A 27,858-nucleotide genomic window follows, 5' to 3' on the forward strand; every position below is an offset into this window, starting at 1 on the left:
TCTGGTAGCTTGTATATTCTGCAGGGAACTACTGTCACAAGTTCAGTTGCAGTTTCGTCATCATCATTGTCTGATTCTGACATCACCAAATTATGGTATATGCGTCATATGAGAAATATTCGACCACCACAAAGGTATGCAAATTTGGTTGCATATGCTTTGTCTGTTGCAGAAGAAACAAGTGAAGTTGGTGAGCCTACTTCCTATTCAGATGCAGTTTCTTGTGATAATTCCGCTAAGTGGTTGATTGCTGAAGGAAAAGTCCTTGTTCAGAAAATTCATACGAAGGACAATCCAACTGATATATTTACGAAGCCTCTTCCGGTTTACAAGTTCAAGCAGTGCTTGGACTTGGTTGGTGTTCATTGTTGGTGATTGCCCGTTGGGGCTTTTGTGAAGAAGGTGGAGCAAGTTTTGTTGGGACATGCCAAGGTGGAGATTTGTTAGTTTGGCAAGTCCCATAGTCCCACATCGGGAAAATCAGACTTGTTGTCTCGTCTTGGAACTATAAATAAGGGCCTGAGCTTTGATGTTAGACACACCACGAGAAGTATCACAGATACCACAAGAAGTACAGCAGGCATCATAAGAAAACCTGCTTATGGTTTGAAGTCTTCTTGTTTAGGAAGCTGAAGGTGTTTTATGGCCTAGGAACATTTCCTAAGGCATTTGTAAGTGTCCCTCTTTTATAATAGTAGTTTGCTCCTCTTTCTTCCGTGGATGTAGGTCAAAGTCATTTGACCGAACCACGTATATCTGGTGTTCTGGTGTTTTGTTTGTTCTTGTCGCTTTTATTATTTCCGCTTTATTGTCTTTGTTGTGTTGCCAAAATTATCCTTTGGTAAATATCCTGGGGCTAGCTCTAACATGCAATGTGCCACGTCTCCCACCAAACTTTCCCTGCTTCTCGTGGCTTCTCATCTGTCCGTCTCCATTCGACGTGCCCCGACTATAAATCTCCCGGCTCCATCCGTCGCCGCACCGTATCATCTGCAGGACTAACCAGCGCTACACCTTGAGCTACTACTCGCTACTGCTGCTGCAGCTCGCTTGTGGCTGTCGGTGAGGGTAGCGAGCGCAGGAACATCCATGGCCAAGGTGCAGGAGATCAGACGTTCGCAGAGGGCCGAGGGGCCTGCCACGGTGCTCGCCATCGGCACCGCCACCCCTGCCAACGTCGTGTACCAGGCCGACTACCCGGACTACTACTTCCGCATCACCAAGAGCGAGCACCTCACTGAGCTCAAGGAGAAGTTTAAGAGGATGTGTGGGTGCTCCTATTTCTCTTTGTACTATTGATCTCTTTACTATCTAAAGTACCATTGCTTGATTAAAGCTGCTTTTGTCATTTCTATGAACATAGAAGATGACAAAAGCCTTAAGAAAAAGAAAACTACTATTTCCTGAGAACAAAAGACATACATCTAGAGACTGTTCTTCTTCTCTGAAACTAGCTAGGAAGAAGGACGGAGGTAAAGGCGTGTGGTTGTGATCTTTGTATCGCACGCATGCTGATGCAAGTGACCTGGTTTCGTGTCTTTTGACTGCATGGTTGTTCAGGTGACAAGTCTATGATCCGCAAACGTTACATGCACCTCAACGAGGAGATCCTGCAAGAGAACCCTAACATGTGCGCGTACATGGCGCCGTCGCTGGACGCCCGCCAGGACATCGTGGTGGTGGAGGTGCCGAAGCTCGGGAAGGAGGCGGCAGCCAACGCCATCAAGGAGTGGGGGCAGCCCAAGTCCAAGATCACCCACCTGGTCTTCTGCACCACCAGCGGGGTCGACATGCCCGGGGCCGACTACCAGCTCACCAAGCTCCTCGGCCTCCGCCCATCCGTCAACCGGTTCATGATGTACCAGCAGGGCTGTTTCGCGGGCGGCACGGTGCTCCGCCTGGCCAAGGACCTGGCGGAGAACAGCCGCGGCGCCCGGGTGCTCGTGGTCTGCTCCGAGATCACTGCTGTCACCTTCCGCGGGCCCTCGGAGTCTCACCTCGACAGCCTCGTGGGGCAGGCTCTGTTCGGCGACGGCGCCGCCGCCATCATCGTCGGCGCCGACCCAGACCCCGTCACGGAGCGCCCTATTTTCCAGCTCGTCTCCGCCAGCCAGACCATCCTCCCCGACTCCGAAGGCGCCATCGACGGCCACCTGCTGGAGGTCGGCCTCACCTTCCACCTGCTCAAGGACGTGCCCGGCCTCATCTCCAAGAACATCGAGAGGAGCCTAGTGGAGGCGTTCAAGCCGCTGGGTATCAGCGACTGGAACTCCATGTTCTGGATCGTGCACCCCGGCGGACCAGCGATCCTCGACCAGGTAGAGGCCAAGCTGGGCCTTGAGAAGGAGAAGATGAAGGCGACGCGGCAGGTGCTGAGCGAGTACGGGAACATGTCCAGCGCATGCGTGCTCTTCATCCTCGACGAGATGAGGAAGCGATCCGCCGAGGACGGAAAGGCGACCACCGGGGAGGGGCTGGAGTGGGGGGTGCTCTTCGGGTTCGGCCCGGGGCTGACGGTGGAGACGGTAGTCTTGCACAGCATCCCCATTGCCGCCCGATGAAAGGACGAGAGAGCCTGCCATGCATCCAAGCTAGCTTTTCCCGCTGCTGTCACGGGAATCTCTCCTTCATGCTATGACGTAATGTATCTATCTATATACACATAAATAAATGTACTCGTCTGTGCATGTTTCGTGGCGCTTACACATCTCTTCTCGTTATACTTTGTTGTCCGACCATTCCAAGCCGACGCATTGCACGGCAACGGTCGACATGGGTTGAACCCATCTTCTAGTATTGACCACGTGGCAGCTTACATAAGCACATAAATGGGCTAAGCAAATACTGCCATGAGGACGTAATCAATTCACTGCATGTCACTCGCAGTCGAGTCAGACGATACGGTGACAACTACGTGGCGGCTGGTCCTCTCGGTCGGCACGTGCTTCGATCGACGTGTTAATTGGAGCTGCGAGCTTAGTGTGGTATACCTACCTATCAAAACTTTAATTATAATCATAATTTATAAGCATAGATTATAATTAATGTGATAATTGATGTTTATAGATCAAAAATCTATATCAATATGCCTAATATGATATTTCTATTGAGACATTCGGACTGAACGTCATATACACCCTCGAATATAATGAAAATAATAATAATATAATGGTATTATTATATATGCTTATTGTTCGACCTATTGAATTAAAATTTAATAACTAGTGTTATATTAAATATTCTTAGTAACCTAAATGAGATATTTTACAGTATGCTTTAGTAATTATCGAGAATAAGTAAAAATTAATTCATGATAATGATTATGTGGGGAGAAAAGGTGGCCACCGAACTACCTAAACGTGGGGAATGAACCAGCGTGGCTTATCTTATTGCGATGGAAAAACGGTGAAGTAGAAATATTAGAACACTCTTCTTTCCTTAACAACTTAACTTGAAAATTATTGATCATCAAATTTAGAATATATCCAGTATATGATAGGATCTCTTTATGTCGTGGCCGGGGAGTCAGCACAGCTGAAGTCTATTCCAAATATGTAAGGTCATCTGGTATAGCACTCGGGTCTCAGAAGCTACCGTCGATCATCTCGTGTCCGGTGCAACCCTTTGTCTCAAGGTCCTCGATGCGCAAGGTCTTCCGTGTCTCCGCTCGTGCGTCGGGTTGGGTTGAAATCTTGTATCCCGAGGGTGGCCTTTTCTGTCGTCGGGCTCCTGCACATAGGTCGAGGTCAGGAGGGAAGTTTCCCGATCCGATCCCTCCGATATTTAAGTTAGCTTTTCATTAAATAAGTGAGAGTAGAATGCATGAGTAAAAAAGCCTCCCCCGTGTTGGCCAAGCGATGGGCTTTTATGCCTACCTATGAGGTTTGATTGTTTCCAGTCTCTTAATGGTCGCCGCCCTCTTAAGCGGTGAACCCATGCCTTTCACGCTGACACCTGTTGTCCTGTGCGGCGTCGCACCTAAGTGGAGCTATCCTTGCCTTTGTCGGGCAGAGGCATACTCGAGCGACGCCATTCCATTCTTTGCGGCGACAGCGTCGTCACACCTGAGCGACGTCATTCCACTCTTTGCGAGATGACGTCGTACTCTAGCAGCGTCATTCTAACCTCCGCAGGGCGACATCGTACTCGAGCGGTGTTGTTGTCATGCTCGAACGGCGTCATTCTACCCTTTGTGGGACGATGTTATATTCGAGCGGCACCGTCGTCATACCCGAGTGGCGCCATTCCACTCTTCGCGGGACGACATCGTACTCGAGCGACGCTATTCCACTCTTCGCAGGACGGCGTTGTATTGACGTGGTGTGCCACACCAACTTTGAAACTTTTCATTGGCGTTGAGGTGGCTGCGATCGGGCAACAGCGAGAGTGCTACCAAATTGTGCCCTATACAATCTATCCTTTTCATTTCACTCAGTGTTTAATTAAAAATATTTAAGTAGTACAACATTTTTATTTGGTTTTACACCATATAGTTTATTTCTTTACGTGCTTATTTCTAACCATCTCAAGCTTTCATGATTCTTGTCAGCGAACAAATAAAATAATAATAATGGTGAAAACATGGATTTGAAATCATAATCCTATTATCGACAATTAAAATTAGTTGGCACTTTCAAAGATTTGTTGAAAAAAGTTTTGAATCCTTTTAGTAAAAATTTATCGAATGAGAAAGATATTTATAAAATATTTATGTTTATGTTTATTTTTATGGTGAAAATGTTTATGTTTATGTTTAAAAAGAAAGGAAGAGAAAGATATTTATGTTTATTTATAAAATAAAATAATTTAAAAATAAAAAAAGATTGTAAAATAATGAAAAATTATATATATAAAAAATATATCTTATCTATTATGGGCATGCACAGCAAAATCTTTTCCACTAATAGAGCTCCAAGATTTTATCCAACTCTCCAGTGCTGCTCAACGCCTCTTCATCTTTCCGATCTCCTCTTCAGCTTCTTCACCACCACCACCGGCAGCTGTTGCAGGAAGGAGGAGCAAACAAGGCGTCCCTCCACACCAGACACCAGGAGGCCCGTGCGGTTGGGTTTCATACACTGGTCGGTTCCATGAATCAGCACCACCTGTTCGACGGAATTCCTCAACCACTGGATTCGTGCTTCAGAATTCCAAAAAAGGTGCAATCTTTTCGTCGATCGATATCCAAAGAAGCATCTTTTCGAGGCGTCGAGAGATTTCGATGTCGTGGTCTTCTTATCCCTGGTACACTTTTGGAATCCAGGGTTTTCGTTGGAGGTTTTGGATTCTTTTTCTTTATCACAGAAAGCTATCGGGTGTTGATTTCGTTTCTGTTGAAAGCCTGTTTAAAGTTGATTTCGTGATTCAGATTTCATGATGATGCAATGTGCAACGGAGAACATAATGCTATCACTTTAGCTTCCATGAATCTTTATAAACTTCCATGTTTGAATTAAAACATTAAAAAACATAAGTATCTTTATATGCTGTAATGTTTGAACCAACATAACAAGATACATCAATTGGAAAAATGACCAAGGGAACAAGTCGATGTTTTCCTCAATGCTAATGTACATGTTATAGAAAACAATAGTGATATTTGATGTGGACACCTAGTTGTTGTCTAGATATTTGATGATGAGCAATCCTAAACAGACTAGAGAGAATCTATTGCATTATGTGCAAGATTAATTTTTGTTCAACTACACACTCCTAATTGCGATCAGATGAACAGAAGGATACCACATCATTCTTATTGTAGTATATTCAAGGATATGTTCATGAAGGCATAAAAATGCATTAGAAAGTACATCTCTCATTTCTGTCCATTATCTTGCAATCCATCTCACTGTGTGCATATCTGCCCTAGCCCAGAACTGGTTGAAATTTCAATTAATTAGCTGTTGATTCAAGCATTCTGGGCATGCCAATTTGCATTGCAAGTACATTTATGCTACTAAATCAGAGAGGAATAAAACAGAAGTTCTGTTGATCCTAGTCACTTTCTATTTGATTTAGCTTGTCTAGCTCATTATGAAAACTTTAGTGCAAAGCAAATTTGAAACAACTTTTCTTCAGAGCCTTTTCCTATTCCTCTCACTTGCCTATATCATTTTCAATTTGCTCACTGTCACATTGTCCTAATTTAGCTTATTGTATTCTTCTTTTTCAGTTTTAGAAAGGTCTCAAATTGATAATTCTGATATGGCCCAGTGATCTTGCTTGCTTGGGTCTTTTCAATTTGCAACCAAACATCCTCAACCGCAGAAAGTTGCAGGTCTCCTTTGCTGTGATGGTAAAACACACATATATCAGTTGCAAAACACCCTGTATTCGAATCTGCAGTTAATGGGCTTGTACCTATCCGTGATATACAGTGATGTCCAACAGATCTGATGTAGCAGAAGCAACTAGGTAGAAAAATAGAAACAGAGGGTTTTTAGAGAGAAGTGAAGGGGAAAAGTGAACATAAATAGACCATTTGTTTGAAGAACTAACTTCTCTGAGATGCTTTTATTTGTATATTAATGGAGACACTTCACAGTTTCACAGTCAACAATCATCAACTCTGTTACCAAGGCAACTCATATTTGAACCATGAAAAGACTGCTGAACTATGCTAAGTGCTCATCATGTGCCAATAAAATTCAAGATGATGAATGGGTGCATAAAATAGCCAAGTGATGCTATGCCACTTGTCTTATATTTATTTTGATTTCAGAAAAATACTTGTTGTATCACTTAAAGCAACTTATAGCTAGGTATTGTATCAATCAAAACAAAATTTTGTTACTGCATGAGTTCCAATCAGAGTTCTTTGCTTATCCATCATATACATGTGTAGTTGAATTATCAAAGCAACTTGTATGTCATTTGGTGAAGACAAATTACTCCTATTTTTCTCATAGCTTTCTCTCTTCTGGTCCTGCATTGTTGCTTTCTGTATCATGCTGCTGTTGAATCTTGATGCTACAGCTAGTATCATGCTTTCTTCAGCTACAGTTTCCACTGCATGCATCTACCATGTCTGAACATAGTGTTTGTTGAAGCCAATAAAAGCCAATGAACATAGTGTGCATCTATAATTCCTGGGAAGGTATACTTTCACTGTATCACTGACTAGAAAGAGTGTTGCATCAAATAATTTTGCTTCATATCTCATTCATTCCAAAGACTGCTGCTATATTGTAAGCTGGACATACCAATATATACTGATTCATGGCTGCATCTGAACAGTTTTGCCTTTACAAAACAACTATTACCATCACTTCCTTATCTCACTGTTTTGACAAACAAAATCTTAAATGTAGAAGCACAATGCTTTTGACCATTTGTGCAGGTAAAGAGATTCGATAACACAGGACCTCTAATTGGACCAGGAAAAAGAGGTTCGGGAGTTCTCCAGTGAATTGCTTCTGGCTCAAACTAGGAGCTGCTCCTGCATAGACAGACTAGTAGACATTGTTGAGATAGAAGTAAAGACCAGCCAATCCTGCAACTCCAAGCACAACAGCAACAGGTAATGCTCGCCTGCAGAACACAGTCAGGAGGATGACAAATCTACAGGATCTTTGCTCATCTCTAATTAGGTGGTACAATAGATTCAGCTTGTTGTTGTAGAAAGTTACCCGATAGCTTCATCTCTCTTGATCTGTGCCTTCCTTGCTTGACGGACGTCGGTGTCATTAGAGTTCTTGGCTACGGCTGGTTCGTAAGGCCCGAATCTTCTTTTAGGGGCACCACAAACTGCAGGTGGTAGAAAATTCCTTGAGCAAGCATTTTGATGATTACTGAACTCGGTTTAATGATTGAACTCCGTTTGCAGGCGCTAATTGAATGTGCTGATGAAAAGGTTGAACTCGCCGGGACAGAAGTACTTATCAGGCAGCTTCTCAAATGGCGTCCTGTCATTGTAGTTATAGCTGCAAGTACATTGTCATGGAAAGCACCGAAGCAGACGAGTATGTTAGCCATCAACGTTATAGAGAGAACAGACGCAACAGAAGGAAGGAAGGGAAACCCGCAGTCGCGGCAGATGTAGGCCTGCTTGGACACCATGCGCATGGAGAACCTCGGCGCCGTGGCGGGGCATCGGCTCGGTGGCGGCAGCAGGAGGTGCAGGGAGGGAGAGAAGGCGGCTGACCGGAGGGCGTAGCGGTCGGCGGGGCCGCGCAGGCCTGGATGGCTGGGTGGATTGGTCCCCCGCGAAGCCGCGATGGTGGATCTCAGCCCTGCCACTGCTTGAAGGGCCATCTCTCTCTCTCTCTCTCTCTCGTTACATGAGACGAGGGGATAAGAGAGAAGGTAATAGAAGTGTGGCGATCGCAGGCCAATTGTGAAGCGCATGGGAACGTGGAAGCTTGGTTGCCACACTAATCTCTCCTGCTGCTTATCTCTTTTCTGCTCCTTTACTTTTCCTGTTTACGCCATGAATTCTTTTAGATTACGAGTTCACTCTACTTACTTTGTCTTCCTTTGAGAGCAGCACATGAAAGCATCAGAGGAAAACCTAAGCTCGATTAAACTATAAAACGGTCTCTCTACTCTGTGATACTTGAGCTTAAAGTTCATCGTTGATCCGAACACAACAGGTGGATGCTTTGTGATCATAGAGAGCTTAACCTTGTTGTTTTATGATGCGTAAATCCAAGAAAGAAGAAAACTTTTTTGTTGCGACCGCCAATGATTCGTCCTGTTTATCTTTTCAGACCCAAACCCCGCATCAGATCTGTAAATACAAGACGTGATGGTGACTGTTCAAAGCGTGCCGTACAATAAAGCGGAAGCCGGGGATCAAGGTTTTGCCGACGGCAACAAGACGCATGAGAGGATGATTCGACGTCGTGGCGGAGATTGGCTACCCCTCCTCTCCTCCTGCACACTGTACACGTACGTAAAAATCTACTGTAGCTCCTCCAGCGCCACCTCCATTCATGGCGTACGTCGGCGTGCATCGGCTCTGTTCACTGTGGCCGATCCCCCTCGGTTGTCCGCCTCGTCGACGTACCCGAAGACGACATGTTCTTTATATCTATCTACGCAAACAGTGTGAAGCTTTTATGCCTCATTTCTCACACTGCTCTCTTCTGCGCCCCGAAACAGGAAGCTGTTGTGTAAAGATTTAATGGAGGATGAGACAAAACAGAAGACTGTGGCGAAGTACATTGGGCAGCCTTTCTCAGCTCTATTCTCGTTGTAAGTGCCTCCTCCCTCTCTCTCTCTCTCTCTCTCTCTCTACAATTCTCCCCTGTTGTCCGCTTTCTTTTGGAGCTTGGTTGCAAAATCCTGATCAGAATAAACAACTCGTTTGAATCTTCTTTTCTAATCATGTTCTTGATCACTGTTGTCAATCCAACAATTTCGTACGCCAATAACGAACAGAAGAGATTAGTGGAAGGGTTTTCATGGTACTCTTCCTCAGATGGTTTGCAGGTGCTCTGTCCATGGCTCGGTCAAATGCTGCAGCCCAAATTGCAGGCGCTCTGTGAATTGCTTCCCTCTGGATCAAAGCTCTTGTTCTAGCAGAAAGCTAACCCAAGCATAACCACGAGAGAGAGAGAGAGAGAGAGAGAGAAAGAGGAAGAAATCAAAAGAAATAGATAATGGGAGAAAAAGGAGTACAAAAAATAGCCTGACACGCAGCATTTCAAAGCACATAAAACTGCAGTCTTTATGAAACAGCAGCTAAAGAGAGAGATCATATTCTTTGGTTCGCCACACGAGGGAAGCTGGACGTCGTCGTACCTCCTCAAAGCCACCGCAGGTGCATGGTTGTCGTTTACCACCGACGGCGATGATGGTGGCAGCTCATCATTTCACGTGCTCCTCCCGCCACTTTGGATTTGAGCCCCTCCCCTCTGAGGAGCAGCAGATCCCCTCCCCCCAACAACTCCACCATGCCTCCCCCTCCCCCTCCCCCTCCCCACCCCCCTGTATATTTTATGGCCATGGAGTAGTCGAGTGGCTTCAACCTCAGGACAGTGTTTTGGACCCTGCGGAGTGGTCAATGGTCAAAAATTTCAGAGCAGGAATCAGTCAGACACAAAAGACCATGGTCTTAAAGAGATGGATTGGATGTGTGATCTTTACCTCATTGGCATCTCCCCCCTCCTCTCTCCACCTGCCGTTCATGAGGCCTTAGGGACTTCTTGAGTTGTTACTACAGAAAATAATTTCTTATATAATATTAATAGCAATTTTTCTTTTTCTTTTTTTATTAAATTCTCAAAACAATATTCTCTCTTTTTTTACAAATCTATTTCTCCATTTCTCTCTTTTTTTTTTATCCATAGGATATATAAACCACTTCAATTATAGTATTCTCATATTATACAGTCCAATATTTTCATCAATATCAAAAACATATTATATTATAATATATTTTATATTACTAAAAATATAATTAACATATTAAATTCTTATTTATTAGGTAAAAGGAATATATTATTTAAAAAAAATAAAAAATAAAGAACGTTTCTCGAAAAAATAAAAAAAATTCGGAAATTTACCCTAATATTAAATACTCAGCAAATTAATTCCGGACTTCAGAACATGAAAACTATTTTTCCTCTTTCTTGATAAGAGAGCCAAAACCCAGAATTGAGTCATCCTCAGTTTCATCATAGCTTTGCAAGTTTGGGTTCTCTCCTATAATGTAGGTCCTGCGTCCATCAAATCAGTCCATCCAATGTTGGTGATGTGAACTCCAAAGTATATGTTTTGCAGGGCATCCTTCGTAGGACTCCACGCTGTTTAATTCTAATTAATTAAGCATATTAGATAAGGTTCTATTTATTCTTGGAAACTTCTTGCGATAAACATAATGACCTTTTTCTAAGATTAATTTTCTTGCTAAGTAGATTAACTTTTGTTGTGTGTGTTGACTTCACTTTGGAGTTTGATTAACTGTAGACTTAAAAGGATTATTAGACATGAAGAGAGGACAGTGATATATGTTGGCGAAACAAAGGTAAAAAGCGTTTCGGTGAGGGTAAGCATGTAAATTTGCTCCCGTCTCCTACGTTGCCTCGCTATAAAGGAAGCTACGAAGAACCGGAGAAAGGATGACACGAAAGATAGGAAGAACACCGACAGGAGGCAAGCCGATGGACCCGGGCGACGCCTTCTCGGCCAACGTTTACAAGTGGGAGCCGCGAGAGGCACCGCCTCACCCGTGCCGGCTCCTCCAGCCACTTCCCCCGCCGCCGCCTCCGCCCCCTCAGCCGCCAATGGCGGCGGCGCAGGTAGAGGAGCAGCGGCCTCGGGAACTGGAAGAGGTGTTCTCGGGGTACGGGGTGCGGTACGCGACGGTGGCGCGGATCGGGGAGCTGGGGTTCACGGCGTCGACGCTGGTGGGGATGACGGAGGCGGAGGTGGACGACATGATGGCGACCCTCGCGCACCTCTTCCGGTGGGATCTCCTCCTCGGCGAGCGCTACGGCATCAAGGCGGCCCTCCGCGCCGAGCGCCGCCGCCTCGTCGACTCCCGGCTCCTCCGCCACCACCGCCACGACGACAACGGCGACGGCGACCCGCGTCGCCGCCTCCTCCTCCCAAGCGACCATCTCCACGGCAACAACAACGCCCTCGACGCTCTCTCCCAAGAAGGTGCGCCGTTCTGCTCGCTTCACATCGCAGCACGTTAAGCTTAGCTATCTTTAGGTCTGCCGTACCACAAATTACCTTGCTGAGGCTTCAAGAACGATATCTTGGATACACGTTTTCTCTCCTGCGTGTCCTTGGTGACCCCGGAAACTTAATAGGGCTGTCAGAGGAGCCGGTGCAGCACGACAAGGAAGCAGCAGGGAGCGGCGGAGAGGCAGCCGCGGGGGTGGCTAAGAAGGACAGCAACGGCAGGCAACAGCGGAGCTCGAAGAAGCACAAGAGCAACGGCCACAACAAGAAGAGCAATAAAAGGAGGTCGTTCCAAGAGGGAGACGAGGAAGACGAAGACGACGACGACGACGACAACGACGACTGGGGGTCCGGCTCGGAGACGTCGGAGAAGAGCCAGCGGGCGGAGCGGCAGCGGGAGCACCCGTTCATCGTGACGGAGCCGGGGGAGGTGGCGCGCGCCAAGAAGAACGGTTTGGACTACCTCTTCCACCTCTACGACCAGTGCCGCCACTTCCTCCTCCAGGTGCAGGCCCTCGCCCGCGAGCACGGCCACAAGTGCCCCACCAAGGTATGCCCCCCCTCCCTCCACGTAGCACCACCGTGCCCCCCCCCCCGTCTCGTGAGCCTTAGTCGAGCATGCCATGTGTGGGGCCGCCATGTTGGTCTTACCGTTGACCGTACCACGCGTCGGGACCCTCTTGTTTGATATCTACCGTAGGACGACTTGTCTTGTCGGGGGTTGGATATCGACTTGACCACTGCTCAGGGCTGTACCCCCGGTCGCCGTCCGACACGGTACAGCAAAGAGCGGGCGTCTGGTCCAGCGCCACGAAAGCGTACGTCCTCTCGAGCACGTCGAGATTCGTGCCGGCCACCGTTCCCCCACTTGGACGAAAATTACCACCGGCAAATAACCGATACGGATTATGTTCATCAGCCCATCGGAAACCACATGTGATCTCTTAATTTGCTTGAACATAACAGGTGACCAACCAAGTATTCCGATATGCCAAGAAGGTCGGGGCCAGCTACATCAACAAGCCAAAGATGAGGCACTACGTGCACTGCTACGCCCTCCACTGCCTCGACGAGGAGGCGTCCAACGCGCTGCGGAGAGCCTTCAAGGAGCGGGGCGAGAACGTGGGAGCCTGGAGGCAAGCCTGTTACAAGCCCCTGGTGGCCATCTCGGCGAGGCATGGTTGGGACATCGACGCCGTCTTCAACGCCCACCCCCGCCTCTCCATCTGGTACGTCCCCACCAAGCTCCGCCAGCTCTGCCACCTTGCACGCAGCAACGCCAACGCCTCCTCCAGCTCTGTCTTGGCCGCGACATCCGATGGTCTCCCGGCGCCGCCACCAATGTTCTAGGCCTCTGTTACGAACTTCTTCTGTGGCAAATGCTTCCAATGCAACAAGTCTAGCTTATGTTTTAAAAGGCTGGCTTCTTCCTCTGAATTCAGAATCAAAGATGTAGCAGCATCATATGAGATCCTGTTGAATTCATCACGAAGGTTTTGCTTTCGGTTCCAGGCAGCAAGAAAATATTATCTTTCTCGGAGATCGATCGGCCGCAGACTGCAACACTACCAATAGTCGTTGCAGGAACAAGCACCTTTCTCGAACTTGTGAAAGCGAATTCTATCTCTAACTAAGATCACACGGGACAGCACCTTCGAGACCACCTTCATCCATTCATGGCAGTCCTCGCATGTCTGGAGATTCTTCGACACCCTGATCTCTGTGCCAGGGCCAGTTTTGAGCACACAGTAACCGACAGCTACCTTCTCACTGTGGACATTGAGATTCTCCTCCCTTTCCTCCTCCAAGACGTCCATGGACACGAGCTCCGTCATCGGCAGGAAACCCTCCATCTTTGCTCTCTTCGCCAAGCTATCCAAGACTCTGTAGATATCATGCGTTTCGGGATGCGATCGATCTCCAGCTTTGAACCGGTGCACGTTTCCACCGACTTCCACCCAGCTCATCCCTCGTTTCTTCCGGACTTTATTCGCCTTCATGGAATCCCACACTTGCGCAGCACGATTCCATCTTCTCGCCGACGAGTAGATGCTCGAAAGCAGCACATAGTCTCCGCTTCCGCGGCTTGCCATGTGATTGATTGCCACTTCACCTAGGTCGGGCCGGTGGTGCCTCTTGCAAGCGCTCAGCAGTATCCTCCATATGATGCCATCAGGCTCTACAGCCATTCCTCGTATCGTCTCGTAGGCTTGGTCCAACAGCCCAGCTCGAGCTGTGGCGTCCACAATTGCACCATAATGCTCGATTCCTGGTTCGATTCCGTGCACTTGTGTCATCATCCTGAAGTGTTTACGAGCCTCTTCAACCATGCCGGCATGGCTGCACGCTGTCAGCAGCGCCAGGAACGTCACTCCATCGGGTGCCAAGCCCTCACTCTCCATCCGAGAGAACAATGCGACGGCATCAGATCCGTGCCCGTGGATTGCCATCCCGGTGATCATCGAATTCCAAATGGAAACATTATCCCTTGCAATGCTGTTGAAAACTGCCTCAGCCGCATCGATGCTTCCGCATTTTGCGTACATGTCGATCAAAGCCGAGCAGAGTATAAAATTAAGCTGAATCCTCTTCTCCAGCATCAATCGGTGCACTCTTTCGCCGTACCCACGAGCACCGACGCGAGCGCACGCCGAAAGCACCGATGAGAACGAGAAACCATCGGGTTCGAACCCGGAGCCCATCATCCGGTCGAAGAAGCTCATGGCCTCTTTCGGACGTGAGTTCTGCACACACCCTGCGATCATGGAGTTCCAAGAAACCAAGTCCTTGACCGGCATTTTCTTGAACACCCGGTTTGCCCTCTCGAACTCTCCGCTCTTCAGGAGCTTGACGATCACTAAATTCCCATGCACAGCATCAACCTTCTCATCCAACATCTCATCGAGCAGCAGTAGCGCTTCGGCTACACGGTCATGCTTCAGATACAAGTGAAACAGCGGAGTAGCTATGGAGGCTCCAGTCATGATGCCATGCTTTACGACTCTAGCGTGAGCTTCCATTGCGGTGTCGAGGTTGGATGACCGGAGGCATGCCGTGAGGATAAGAGCAAATGTCCAGCGGTCGGGCCGAAAGGGCGTCGATAGGAGGAAGACCTTGAATTGGGAGAGCGCTTTATTGGGGACACCCTTTTCCAACGAAGCACGGATGATGGAATTGAAGTGACGGAGGTAGCGTCTTTCTCTGAGGCATTTCGTCGAACATGTGGCATGGCAATTTGCATGCATCTCAGTGGCCGTGTAAAATATTCTAATTCCTTTCCCTTCTACTGACACGCACAAAACCAAACAGATTACACAGGAAGGAGAGCGAGAGACGACCGGAGATCAGATGCCAACCTGATTGATCACAACGAAGAGTCCAAGCTCTTGTTGCTGCAGTCGAAGATGAGCCTCAGATGACGTTCGAAATTGGACTTGCGACTGCGAACTCCGCATGCCCTTTCATCATCTGTACGGGAGCAGCAGCTGCCGAGCCTGCAGCAAACAGGGTCTCGAAAGCATTAAAGGCGCCTGCATCATATCGATCATATCGTTTCAAGTTCCAATCCATTCTCCCACCGAGCTCTGCTACTTGACGACGCCGCTCACGAAACCCGCAGTGTGAGAATGGAGACTGGAGATACGTCATATAAATATCATCGTATAATTTTTATTTTGTTTTATTTCTTCTTATTTTTGTCTGATCACAATGCCATGGAAACCACATCACCGATACAAGTAATTGTACGTGGGTCACGTCCGGTCCATACGAACCGGACCTGCCGGCGATGAAGGCACGAACCGACAGCCATTCGGGCCGGTTTGGACCGGGTCAGATTAAGTGGGTAAAATCGTAGAATAAGGGTTTTGGAACGGGGCGATGGAGGAGGAGGCAGCGGCAGCGGAGAGCGACGGCGGAGGAGGAGGGGGAGAGGAAGCAGCGGTGTTCTCGCCCTCGGAGATCGAGTACGTGAGCTATGGCGGTGAGCACCACCTGCCGCTCATCATGGGGCTTGTCGATGACGAGCTTAGCGAGCCCTACTCCATCTTCACCTACCGCTACTTCGTCTACCTGTGGCCCAACCTCACTTTCCTCGTAATTTCCCAGCTGTTCTCTTTCTTTCTATGGTTTTTACGCTGTTTGGGTCGGATGAGCGACGATTTCTTTGATTTTGTGGCGAAATCCAGGCGTTCCACAAGGAGAAGTGCGTGGGGACGGTGGTGTGCAAGATGGGGGATCATAGGAACACCTTCCGGGGGTACATCGCGATGCTGGTTGTCATCAAGCCCTACAGGGGCAGAGGCATTGGTAAAACAACCGTAATCTAACATTTTTAGCTGCTTAGTGATGTACATTGTTTCTTTGGCCTGATTCAGATGAAAAATATGCAAATTTGGTCAATGTTTTTGGGTTGTTGATTTGGTGTTTGCTACTGCTTGATAAAAACTAATGTTAGCTATTAATTGTAAGTAACTTTGACCTGTTTCTTGGTTGGTGATGGAAAAGGGAGCACTTTCTAATCATGATGCGGCATTAGAGTTCTTGAAGGCATTGTCGATAAAACTAAGACCCAAATAAACTTTCTTGGCGTTCTGAAAAGTTATATTAGGAGTTTAACGTCCTCACCTCCACTTCTCTAGTTTGAGCAAGAAAAGAAGCATCTCAATGATTAATCTAACTAGAACTAAAGACTTATCGCAGATATAAATTGCGGGAAGATAGTTAATGATACCCCTAGATGTTATCGTGTTGTTCTTTAAGTCCTTATTTATAGAAAGTCTGTTGCCTAAATCTAATCTTGATAGACCAATATCTATTTAGAATTGAAAATAACCTTGAATTGTTGATGTTGTCAATCCAGTTTATGCCTGGCTGAACACCCATAAGTGAAGTCTTTGGCCTGTCTGTCTTGTATTACTGCTAGGATGCAATGGCCTTTGTTTACCCGATCAAACAAGGAATTTGCATCATCACCACCTTGAAAATCTGCTTTGATGGGTTCCATATCTCGTGTGCGGCACTACTTGTATCAGTGGCATGCTTGGTCATTTCGGTGGAAAGCTGCTAGAACCACTTTGCATCACTTAGCATCTTTACGCAATTGGAGAATGCTTAGCCTACATGTAGGCTAAGCTGGCATATTGTTGCGATGGTTGACATGGTGCAAGGGCTCAAATTTTGATCTAATTTGCTGCTGCACCTTTTGGTAATCACAAAATGTCCATTGGTGTGGCAGTACGTAAGTCTGTTGGTCAGTGTTAGATAATCTTATTGGCTGGCCCTGGTCCCTGTAGAGATCTTGAGGGGGCTATTGATGGAGACTTGTCATATGTGGAGGATCTAGCAGCGGAAGATAGTGATAAAACTCTATCAAAACTGTTTAGGAGCCTGATACTTGTCTTAGGGGTCATGTTCCTTCAATATACAGTTTCCTCTTGCATATTGAGTTCCACAAAGCATGAATAGGAATTGACCTTTGAGGAGTCAAATGAATTTTCTCCTTTGGACCTCTTGAAGTTGAATGACTAGATGTAGATGCTAGTGTGATATTCTTTGGAATTAATATCATTCTTGGAAGTATCTTACACAACACTTCTTTATGTTTTCTTTTATAGTTTATGTTACCATCTTTTGGTGAATATGTTTTACTGGTTTTAATACTGCAACTCATTGTACAATTTTTTATGCTACAGCAACTGAACTTGTTACTAGATCTATCAGAGTGATGATGGAATCAGGGTGCGATGAGGTAAATTGCTTTTATTATGATTTTAGCATTATGCTGTTAACGATTCTATAGATGTAGAAGATGGAAGCATTTCTGTAACCAAATCAAATGCAGTTATGTTAAGATTCATCTCATAAATATGATCTGACACTAATGATTATTCTATATCTTTCTAATTGTTCTGCACACTTAATTTTATGCTGCAAAACATATATTAGCGTCACTCTTTTTGTCCTTTGTTCCATCAGACTTAAGTCTACACGAATGTTGCTTGTCTTACTCAAACTATTACCTTTCTCTTCTCAGAAATTTTTTCCCAGGCTTTAACATTTGTATGATTAGGATCCAAATGCATTTATGAACCACATTTTAGATCAAAAGAGACTATTTAACCCAGCTTTGTTGGGTTTCATTGCCAGCTGGCTCACTTCAGTCAAAGGCACAGATTCTCCCCATACCTAATTTTATGATTAAATTCGGTGCTCTCTTCCATATGTCCTTCTGCAAGCCTGTTTAAATAATTGTTATTGCTTGACCAAGATGGAAGATGCGAAGTCATTTAACAGATGAGTAAGAGGATCAAAGACAATTGGGTTTCCTTTTTTTTCATTGTACTGGGTTCTATGGGGTTTTTAAAGATGTCTAAATCTCATCTGAATGGGCGAGTTGGTTGAACTATAGATTCTTCCTCTATTATTAGATCACAAGCATAGTTCACAAAATCAATACAGAAAAATTAAATAAATTTTAGAGAATAAACAGTATATTGTAAAATGTTTTCTACCTTCATATTCTATAGGATGTGTAAATTGAAAAAAGAGACTAATATATGAAATAAATAATTATATAAGAGATAACAATGAATCATATTGAAGAATAATTGTTGCATTTATTTTAAAAATATAATGACATCATTATGAAGCTACTATTTATTAGGTGTTATATATGTATAAAAGGATCCAAACCTATTCACCTGCAGCTTAGAAGATAAGGATGTGTCTCAAAACAAATAAAGGAAAACATATCTTTGTAATGAGCACAAGGGATTTGTGATTAATCTTGAAACTGATGTCATCTTCTCCTCCTTAATGACATCCCAATTTCCTCAAGTGGTTAAGAGCTACCTATCCTCCTTTTTCTTCTTCTTATATTATTTCCTAATGTATGTGGTTGTGACAAAGATTGCAACACTGATGGTAGGCGGTAATGCAAAGGTTGCAGTGAGTAGTAAAAGAAATAGTAATAGAAATCTTTTCGTCCATTTTGTGGTAATAATTACCAGTTTATTTTCATCTTTCCTCTATTTTAGTTGTCCTTTTCTCCTTGCTTCTTCTCACTTTTTCTCCCCCTCTGCTTTTTTGTTATTTGCAACAGCTAAAATTAGCCAATCCTTCACAAGGACATTTGAAAACAGGGTGCTGTTTTACCAGAAGGATAGTTTCTAGTTGTTATGTACATATACATATTTGTATACATGTACATATACATATGTATATATGGCATCTAGTTGACACATTGATAGGCTTACATATAAAGAAGGAACGATGAACATCAGTTGCAGTAGAATTTTAAGGTAACTACTTCCAGTAATTATCCATTATAAAGTAATAGGTGCAACAAATAAGAGTGACTGTTATCATGGCTCTAACCTTGCAACGATACTTTTCTGGTCTGGTTTATGACTTTTTCTTCTCATTGTTGCTTGTTACATAAATTTCGATTTGTCTGATATATCTTCTTCTCGCTGTGCAACCCTGCTTATGGGGAACAGAAGTGAATGTATTAATCTTCTTACTTCAGCTGTGTTCTCTGTTTGTGCCTGGGAGTCATTATGCTGACGTGTGAATGTGTATGATAATATATAGGTAACACTTGAAGCGGAAGTGACGAACAAGGGAGCCCTTGCATTATATGGCCGTCTAGGATTTATAAGGGCAAAAAGGCTGTTCAGATACTATCTGAATGGCGTGGATGCTTTTCGCCTAAAGTTGTTATTCCCTCGGCAAAACCCCATGTTGGCAACTACATCATTTACGGATGGAGGTGATGACCAACTTGATAATCAGCATGAATTCTCTCAGATGTATCATGATTTCTAGTCCATTTGGTCATCCAATCAGCCATGTGCCAAGGGATTAAAGTGCGAAGTCTGACAATTCATCATAAAATTTTCTGATGTTCAGGCTTACAACCCAGAACAGAGAAATGCCATCACCTTTCTATTGAAGATTTGTCATATCAGTGTCTCAAAATTCTACACTTAGCTTGGCACACTCAAAACGAGTATGTTGTAACATTTTTGTGGCCCGATTCATGTAAGTATATCCTTACCAGGAGTATGGAACATCTGAAACAAAAACATTGAAGAAGAGGCAGGGGAAGGTGAGAATCTTGAGCCGCCTGTTTCTTGATTCTGATAGTTGTTGTATGTATTAAGTTTGTGTGATGTCAAAGATAGAGGCCCTCATTAATAGTATCCATTGAGCTAAACCTCATACATTGTTTTATCATTCATGATAATAATATTATTTATTAAAACAACTCTTCAGTTTCTCGATATGATTTTCTATTGAAATATTGACTTAATTGGAAATTTTTAGCGAGATTTATACAACTTGATCTCTTTTAGAATATAATAATAAGACATGTGATGCAGAGAAAAATCATAATTCTGTAAACTATAAACCGAGGGCTTTATTTATTAATGACAATGATTTTTTTTATTTTTTTGGCATTTGGAAACCTAAAATAAAAATAAAAATTGCTAAACCATTTTAAGTTGATCTTCCTCGATCATCCGAAACTTTGTGATTGATCGAAGTGTATCGTGATTGATCGAACGCAAATCTATCACCTATTTCACCGTGTTGACTTTGTGAATCATCTCGTTGCATTGTTTTCTTTGGCAAGAAATGTACATAAATTAGTATAATTGAAAAGATCAACAACAAAGGGCATTTGGTCTAGTGGTATGATTCTCGCTTAGGGTGCGAGAGGTCCCGAGTTCAATTCTCGGAATGCCCCTTATATTATTATTATTATTATTATTTTCCTTCAACCATTTATATTTTTGCAGCAGTTTACACACGCACGCAGACATCATCTCGTCGATGCACCAATGAAGCCCGCTACCAAATCCTGCAAAGAATTCTAGGAGAGCTTCTGAAATCGACATAAACTCAAACACTTGGCATTCAATATCTGCAAGTTGTGGAGTCTGCCAATGGTTTCTGGTACCTGTCCATTTTACGATGGTGAAAGATCGATCAAGCTAAATGGTTCAAGGTTTCTATGGTTTCCGGTGCGGATCCCATGGCACGCACTCTACAGACGCTGCTCTCCAGAAATCAACAGCGAAAAAGGGAAGCATAGAGCTTGGGAGGGATGAGGCATGACTCTACTAACCTACCTCTGATGATGCCAGGGTGAAAGCTTGGTGGTGTGATTCTCCGAGCCAAACCTTCCACTAGCGACTGTCCTCCATTAACTATTGACACTCCGTTCCTGCCATCACCATATCAATGAAGCCAAATCTTTGCACTCACCCAAACGAAAAGGACACCTTTGGAGCACTCCACAGCTTAAAGATCGGCCAAAGGAGTCTCTATTTTTGCTGATATCTATCACAGATTCCATTCACTTTTGATCGATCCCTCTCTCTCCCCGCCCCCAAAGAGCAATGGTGACTCGAGCACTGAATCGAAGGGCCATTGGCTGTGCTATCCTTTCCCATTTGATTACTCCCAAGTGGGTGAAGAAAAAGTCGTCCTCTTTGACTATTGTGATCATTGGCAGATGCATGTTTCCAAATCCTCTCACAACAAATCCAATATGTCATGTGTGATTGGGTGGATCTAATCCATCTATCCCATGACACCTTTGACAGGAGGAGGGCATATTGGCATCGGATGGGATGAGAAAGTCGCACTTACTTTGTTGTGCTGTGTAATATTAGTTTTAGTGAGCATGGAATCGTATCTTCCAACTAAACTGCCTCAAATCAAGAACCATTGACGTCATAAAGGTCAAACTTCTAGAATTCCTTGGGGTCAACCTATAAGATGTTTCATACGCATTTCTTTGAGGATGAATTACTCCAACAACAACAACAACAAAAAAAGGTCTATTTCTTTATGCATTTTTATTACAAAAAGTTCCTCTTTTTCTAATTTTATTCGAAATGTTCTTATACTATCTTCCTATTTTTTGTATTATTCAAACAAAAAAAATAAAGTCACTCTATAAGAAATTTTAGAAAATAAGATATTTTATAAAAATTATATTTTTTATTTGAATAAGGATATTGATCATTAAGGTCAATCCTAAAATTCATTAGGGTCAATGTATGGATTTTCTATAGATATTTCTTTTGAGATAATTTTTTATAAAAAGATCTATATTTTTCACCTTTATAGATTTTTTTTTTTTGTAATTTCTCATTGGACGCTTAGTTTTTTTTTATTTTTAATAAATAGTCTAATACTATATTTCTTTTCTTTTCCATGAAAACTAGTCTTATTTATAATTTGAGGAATCTTTTATATTATTGAAAAATTTGAATAAGGATATTGATTATTAAGGTCAACCCTGAAATTTATTGGGGTCAATGTATGGATTTTCTATAGATATTTTTTCGATATAAATTTTTAGAAAAAATCTATCTTTTTCACTTTTAATCATAGAATTTTTTTTTTTGTAATTTCTCATCGAACACTTAGTTTTTTTTTACTTTTAATAAATGTTCTAATTTTTTTCCCATCAAAACTAGTCTTATTTTTAATTTAATGAATCTTTTATATTATTGAAAAATTAAATAAGGATATTGACCATTAAGGTCAACCCTGAAGTTCATTGGGGTCAATGTACAGATTTTTGATAGATATTTTTTCGAGATAATTTTTTTAGAAAAAAAAAAATCTATCTTTTTCACCTTTAATCATAGATATTTTTTTTTTTGTAATTTCTCATCGGACACTTAGTTTTTCTTATCTTTAATAAATGTTCTAATATTATATTTCTTTTTTTCCCATCAAAACCAGTCTTATTTATAATTTGACGAAACTTTTATATTATTGAAAAAATGATATGCTCTATTGAAAACAACTTGTGCCTAATTAGTTAGTTAGTGAGGTGATAACTTATCAAGAATCAATAGTTAGTACGAAAGAAGAACAAATTACACTGAGATTAAGATACAATTAAGACTCTTATCGAAGATAACAATGAGAAATTTTTAGTAATAACCGAAAGTCTCATAAAATAATATCATGTTAATATCAAAAGTTTATCGATTACAAACTTCATTTCTGAAAAAGCAACAATATCGATATCTATGAAATAAGCATCAATTAGCTCGACTCAAAAAAAAAAAATAGATATTTACAATATCTATGAATTTAGCTTTCTTCTTCTTTTTATTTTCGAAACAAGAATGCTAATTTTTTTTTAGGAAAAAAATGCATCATTTTTTTTTTAGCCTGACTGGATTGTGAGAGCCTTAATCCTTCTTATCTTCTCCCTCAAAGATAAACCAAAAAGAGACCATGACTAAGTTGATCAGACCTATCTGATCCTCCACCCAACACAAAAATACAAGTGTTGTTGCCTATAGATAGGCCAATACATAGGATTGGGTTCCTCCAATATCTTTATCACGAGTCCTCCATGAAGAAGAGAGCCAACCTCTATCTCTTCTTCTTCTTCCACATTGTTTATTGCATTGCAACGAAGGGAAAGAAAGGGATGCCTCTTTCCATCCCCCTTAATCCAACTCCATCTCCATCTCCCCTTACAGTGGTCTCCAATGAATCCAATCCACACACACTAGTCTTTTAGATTAATGCACCTGAAAACAACACTTCATATTATACGGAGTTTCGACGTCAATGGCACGGCTCTCCACGTGTCGCTTGTAGACATAACAGCATCTCCCGGTCCCACCCCTCCCTCCCATCATAGGTCGCCTATGGTTTACCCTACTAATTTCAATAAATAATAAAATCTAGAATAATTTGGTAATCATTGTACTTCATAAATTAAGTTTTTCAAAATTATTTTACTTCACTTAATTTTTTTAGTATGACTCAATATTTGTTCAATAATGATTAAATTTACTAGCTAATATTTCTATCAATTAAAATTATTTTAGATTATTTTTTACGGATTTCTAGCTAATATTTCTATCACTTAATTCCTATCAATAATGATTAAATTTACGGATCCATATAGCTCATAATCAAAAATTTTTAAGATTATTTTATATTGATTAAAAATTATATTATGAAGCTCAGAGTTGATATATTATTATTATTATATCATAATTTTTTATAAAATAAAAATAAATAAATTTACTAGCTAATATTTTTAGATTTATCGATTAAATTCTCAAGTCTTTAACCTTCGTAAATAGTTTTACGTATCAGACTAATATTTTAGATATTTTGAACTCTTAATCTTTCATTTTTTAGATAGATATAAATTTAGAGTATGAGTCTAAATTTATTGATTAAATTCTCAAGTTTTACGCATCGGACTAATATTTTAGATATTTTGAACTCTTAATCTTTCAGATCAGATATAAATTTAGACTATGAGTCTAAATATTATATATTTGAGATTTGAAATCTTTAAAAAAATATATAAAATATTTTTTAATGTCTTAAATTAGGACTCAATATTAAGTGAGGGATATTTGGAAGATAGAAAGAGAAAAAGATGAGAGAGAGATCACAGAGAGAAGAAAAGGACAATATAAGATCAAGCTGATTGAGAAGAATCACATGACAAAATCTTCCTTCCCCTGGCAAAGGAACAAGGATAAAGGAGGAGGTTGGATTGGGAGAAGGCAACAACACAAGAGAGGATGGTGGGAATGCCTTTTCAACCCTTAAACTAGGAAAGGGATATCCCCCTCCCTCCCTGCCTTTCCCATAATTAATCTTTAATGGTGTAGAATTACTCACCCCTCCCCCATGCCTGTTATTCTATTGCTCATTAACTACTAAATGACACCTTAGATATAGACAGGGATTTGAAGGACCAATGTTAATTAGGGCCTAATCAAGTCTTCCCCTCCCCTTCTTGCACTCATTTCCCTGCCTTTCCCCTCTCTCTCTCTCTCTCTCACCTTCTCTCTGTCTCTCTGTTTCTTCCTTTCTTAAGGGTATGTATGCATGGAGGGCCGTAACGGCGCCCTCCCAATTCCGTTGACCCGCCGTTAAGTCTTCACGTGGGTTTTACGAGGAAGTTGTGATCTTTTTGTTTTGGCTGTTGCCGGTCTCGGTGATGGTTAACGCCGTCGAAGCCGGTGGTTCCAATGGCCACAACGGCGGCGGCGGTGACGGAGGAGGGGGAGGGAGGGCCCCGCGACTGCCGCGGTGGACGAGGCAGGAGATACTGGTGCTAATACAGGGGAAGAGGGTGGTGGAGAGCCGAGGGAGAGGGCGCGGGGTGGGGCGGGGAGTTGGCGGCGGCGGCGGCGGCGGTGGCGGGGAGGAAGGGGCAGCCGCGCCGGTGGAGCCCAAGTGGGCGTCGGTGTCGTCTTACTGCCGGTTGCACGGGGTGAACCGGGGGCCGGTGCAGTGCCGGAAGCGGTGGAGCAACCTCGCTGGCGACTTTAAGAAGATAAAGGAGTGGGAAGGGAAGGGAAAGGAGTCGTTTTGGACGATGAGGAGCGATCTCAGGAGGGAAAAGAGGCTGCCGGGATTCTTTGATCGAGAGGTGTACGATATCCTCGACGGTGCAGCCGTGGCGGTCGTGGCGGAGGAAGAGGGGAAAAACGGAAGCGGGCCGGCGGCGGCCGCGGGGGCTGAGGAGGAAGAGGTGGTCTTTGATAGCGGGCGGACCGCAGCCGAGGATGGATTGTTCTCAGACTTCGATGAGGAGAAGGAGGCAGAGGAGGATGAGGAGGAGGATTCGGCGCCGCCCCTGCAGCCGGTGGCTGCTGTACCAATATCGGGTAAATGGATGTTGATGGCATCCTCGAGTTCGATTCGTATGATTAGTATTGTTTGGCCTAAAAGCCATCTCTTTGCCGATAAAGATTTGAGCTTTTTCTCATACATTTAGGTCTTCTTGTTTTGTTGATCTTTCTTTTCGTTGCATTGCTCCTTTGTGCAGAAAAGAAGTGCGAATCATCTCAACAGGGGGGGTCTGACCGAGGTAATGGATTTTGCTCTCTTTGGTTGGCAATTCTATTAGCTTTTGTCAGTCCTTTTCATCACTTGTAGATGCTTGAATTGCTAAATTTCATTGTTTTAGCACATTCCATGCTCTTTAAATGGTATTTCATGGAATAGCATAATTTTTTTTCTGTTGACTGTGTCTATCTTATTTGCTTGGTGTGTATGTTCTTTTATCTTTAGTATTAACTGGTACCCAATTTCGAGTGATTAATGCGAGAGAAGTAGAAATTTTCATGATATCGGTGATGGGGAGAAGTAGATAACAGTGAAAAACTTGGGAATTATAGGACACGCACAGTGCGAAGGGGGCAAAAGAGAATTAATGTTTTCCTTTTGGTAATGCAACATAGAGTTGAGTGAATCATTTAGGGGTGCAGAATCCATGACCTTTGCATATTTCAAGGTTTAATGACTAGAGGTTTTTCTCTTTATAATGTAATATAAAGCAGTATACATATGTTTCTTCCCAGAGTTCCCTAAAGAGTTCGAGCAATGAATCTCTGCAACTGTTTCGGAAGAAAATTTATCTGAAATGTGATAAGCAGATAGTGTCGTCATATATATCTCCGCAGCTGTCTTATTTCCTGTTATACTCTCCTAACATCCCAACTCAACTCAAATCTGATTACATATGTTGACGAAACAAAAATTATATTCTACCATTTTTTAAGGCTTCTTCTTTATGCTAAGATTATGTAGTATTATCGTGAATGATTCATCATGTTGTTTTATTTTCTCATATTATTAACTATGATCTATCAATTGACATGCAAGATAAGCTGGATCTATTTATTTGATAATGCCAAGTTATTATAGCAACCACAGCAGGTATAATGGTCTTGTTGCAGCCAAGAATCTGTACTTGAGACAAAGGATGCTTTCTTCATATTATTCTCTTTGGTATATTTCAATTTACATGTGCGATAACTTTTGTATATTTATTTTATGATGCCCTAGTTATCGTACTAATTTCACTTTTAAAACAACAATCATACTAGAGGACATTAGCAATTGAAGTTTTTTGTGCCTTTATCAGTCTTTAGGATCGTTTTTCTTATTATCAGCTTATAGTATTTGTTATCTTCCTTACCATTCCTCGGGGCCAAATAGATAGAATCTTCAAGGAAATCTAAACAAACTAAAGTGAACCACATTACAAGCTGACAATGAAATAAATCCTTTTTCAATCATAATAGCATACTTCATTGTCACAACCAAGCCAAAAGGTGCTTTGGGTTCTGAGTTCCTTAACAACTTCAAGTGGATTTCATGAAACACTGATGCGCACGGTAAACAATACTTTTTTTTTAATTGAATGTTCTCCATTTTTTACATGAATAGTCAAGTTTTAGAATATAACATTGAATGCTTAATCTATGGTTGCATATTTGACGCTGAAATTTGCCCTTTTGAGAATTGGCTCATACTATTTATATGGGCCTTTAGAAACTATTTAATTTGTTTTAACTATGCAGCTACAACAAAAGATAAACAACAAGATTATAACCCTGAGAAGGGCTCCCCGCTACGAGTAGGACAAAAACGAAGACGAACATCACCAGAAGGAGCTGAAGACAGCGATCTACAGAATCGACTAATTAGAGTCCTAGAGATGAACAGTAGAATGCTGACAGCCCAACTAGAAGCTCAAAACATTAATTGCCAATTGGACAGAGACCAGAGGAAGGACCAAACTAACAGCTTGCTCGCTGTTCTGGGCAAACTTGCAGATGCTCTTGGCCGAATAGCTGACAAGTTATAGCAACTTCCGGATGAGTTGGCGCCAAGGTCATCCGAGGACTCCATTCTGCTAATTATGCTCATGACTCTGTGGATCTTGATGAGGGTGTATCGAGAATCTATTTCCTATTGTTTGTACAAACTAGTTTGTGAATTGGTCATTGGAATGTAAAGCTTTTTTTTTCTTTACCTTTCAGGGAGTGATAGGGTTGATAGGGTGATAACTGAAACTTACAGAGAGAGGAGAGATTTGGCTGCTGCCAATTGCTTTCTTATGATCTAAAATCACTGATTTGAAGTTTATTGGATAAAACTATGGAAGTTGAAATTGTAGCAGCAGATTATTTTTGGAAATATACTTCAAGAAGAGTCATACTGCTTGTAGATTTTGAGTATTTTTCTTTGCTTGGAATTTATACAAGTAATTGTATCAGATTGATAATTGCTTGCATTTTCTGCTTAACAAATTAGTTCATGGCAAGCAGACTTGGGGTGGAAATTTAAATTTGATGAGAATTATTAAGATTTCTCATTCTTTTGGTGTTTAATCTTATCAACACTTGTCACTATTTC

General features: G+C 42.7%; 6 protein-coding genes, 1 long non-coding RNA gene and 1 other non-coding gene across 12 annotated transcripts; 6 read left to right on the plus strand and 2 right to left on the minus strand.

The window, feature by feature from the left end:
• Positions 1 to 974: 974 nt before the first annotated feature.
• On the plus strand, positions 975 to 2,695 carry LOC103987972 (chalcone synthase 2). Its single transcript, XM_009406457.3, has 2 exons — positions 975 to 1,267; positions 1,561 to 2,695. The coding sequence occupies exons 1-2, from the start codon at positions 1,090 to 1,092 to the stop codon at positions 2,559 to 2,561; spliced, it is 1,179 nt and encodes a 392-aa protein (XP_009404732.2). The 5' UTR covers positions 975 to 1,089; the 3' UTR covers positions 2,562 to 2,695.
• A 3,969-nt stretch (positions 2,696 to 6,664) lies between these two features.
• On the minus strand, positions 6,665 to 8,498 carry LOC135586236 (uncharacterized). Of its 3 annotated transcripts, XM_065187517.1 has the most exons (4): positions 8,021 to 8,498; positions 7,864 to 7,922; positions 7,629 to 7,746; positions 7,132 to 7,530 (listed from the first exon to the last, which is right to left on the minus strand). In XM_065187517.1, the coding sequence occupies exons 1-4, from the start codon at positions 8,344 to 8,346 to the stop codon at positions 7,452 to 7,454; spliced, it is 582 nt and encodes a 193-aa protein (XP_065043589.1). In that variant the 5' UTR covers positions 8,347 to 8,498; the 3' UTR covers positions 7,132 to 7,451. The 3 variants fall into 3 exon arrangements, 1 of the variants encoding a protein (XP_065043589.1); XR_010514259.1 differs by adding an exon at positions 6,665 to 7,115 and having other exon boundaries at positions 7,203 to 7,530; positions 7,629 to 8,293; XR_001978574.2 differs by having other exon boundaries at positions 7,629 to 7,922; positions 8,072 to 8,288.
• LOC135676390 (uncharacterized) lies at positions 8,454 to 9,225 on the plus strand. The gene is made up of 3 exons (XR_010514261.1): positions 8,454 to 8,591; positions 8,709 to 8,889; positions 9,103 to 9,225. It is a non-coding gene; the product is annotated as an uncharacterized LOC135676390 (long non-coding RNA).
• Positions 9,226 to 11,009: 1,784 nt separating this feature from the next.
• On the plus strand, positions 11,010 to 13,137 carry LOC135676392 (floricaula/leafy homolog). Its single transcript, XM_065187521.1, has 3 exons — positions 11,010 to 11,607; positions 11,763 to 12,184; positions 12,601 to 13,137. Exons 1-3 carry the CDS (start codon positions 11,064 to 11,066, stop codon positions 12,982 to 12,984), a joined length of 1,350 nt encoding a protein of 449 aa, XP_065043593.1. The 5' UTR covers positions 11,010 to 11,063; the 3' UTR covers positions 12,985 to 13,137.
• On the minus strand, positions 12,558 to 15,242 carry LOC135676391 (pentatricopeptide repeat-containing protein At5g50990-like). Of its 3 annotated transcripts, none has more exons than XM_065187520.1 (2): positions 14,991 to 15,242; positions 12,558 to 14,835 (listed from the first exon to the last, which is right to left on the minus strand). In XM_065187520.1, exon 2 carries the CDS (start codon positions 14,652 to 14,654, stop codon positions 13,200 to 13,202), a length of 1,455 nt encoding a protein of 484 aa, XP_065043592.1. In that variant the 5' UTR covers positions 14,655 to 14,835; positions 14,991 to 15,242; the 3' UTR covers positions 12,558 to 13,199. The 3 variants fall into 3 exon arrangements, with proteins under 3 accessions (XP_065043592.1, XP_065043591.1, XP_065043590.1); XM_065187519.1 differs by having other exon boundaries at positions 12,558 to 14,917; XM_065187518.1 differs by having other exon boundaries at positions 12,558 to 14,920.
• Positions 15,243 to 15,492: 250 nt separating this feature from the next.
• Positions 15,493 to 19,903, plus strand: LOC103988445 (N-alpha-acetyltransferase MAK3). Its single transcript, XM_009406973.3, has 4 exons — positions 15,493 to 15,729; positions 15,822 to 15,942; positions 17,328 to 17,383; positions 19,228 to 19,903. Exons 1-4 carry the CDS (start codon positions 15,514 to 15,516, stop codon positions 19,459 to 19,461), a joined length of 627 nt encoding a protein of 208 aa, XP_009405248.2. The 5' UTR covers positions 15,493 to 15,513; the 3' UTR covers positions 19,462 to 19,903.
• Positions 19,904 to 20,314: 411 nt separating this feature from the next.
• On the plus strand, positions 20,315 to 20,386 carry TRNAP-AGG (transfer RNA proline (anticodon AGG)). The gene has a single exon. It is a non-coding gene; the product is annotated as a tRNA-Pro (tRNA).
• Positions 20,387 to 24,293: 3,907 nt separating this feature from the next.
• On the plus strand, positions 24,294 to 27,669 carry LOC103987975 (trihelix transcription factor ASR3). The gene is made up of 3 exons (XM_009406461.3): positions 24,294 to 25,319; positions 25,481 to 25,522; positions 27,021 to 27,669. Exons 1-3 carry the CDS (start codon positions 24,647 to 24,649, stop codon positions 27,305 to 27,307), a joined length of 1,002 nt encoding a protein of 333 aa, XP_009404736.2. The 5' UTR covers positions 24,294 to 24,646; the 3' UTR covers positions 27,308 to 27,669.
• Positions 27,670 to 27,858: the final 189 nt, after the last annotated feature.

This window comes from Musa acuminata, chromosome BXJ1-6 (genome assembly GCF_036884655.1).
Source record: "Musa acuminata AAA Group cultivar baxijiao chromosome BXJ1-6, Cavendish_Baxijiao_AAA, whole genome shotgun sequence".
Lineage (NCBI taxonomy): Eukaryota > Viridiplantae > Streptophyta > Magnoliopsida > Zingiberales > Musaceae > Musa > Musa acuminata.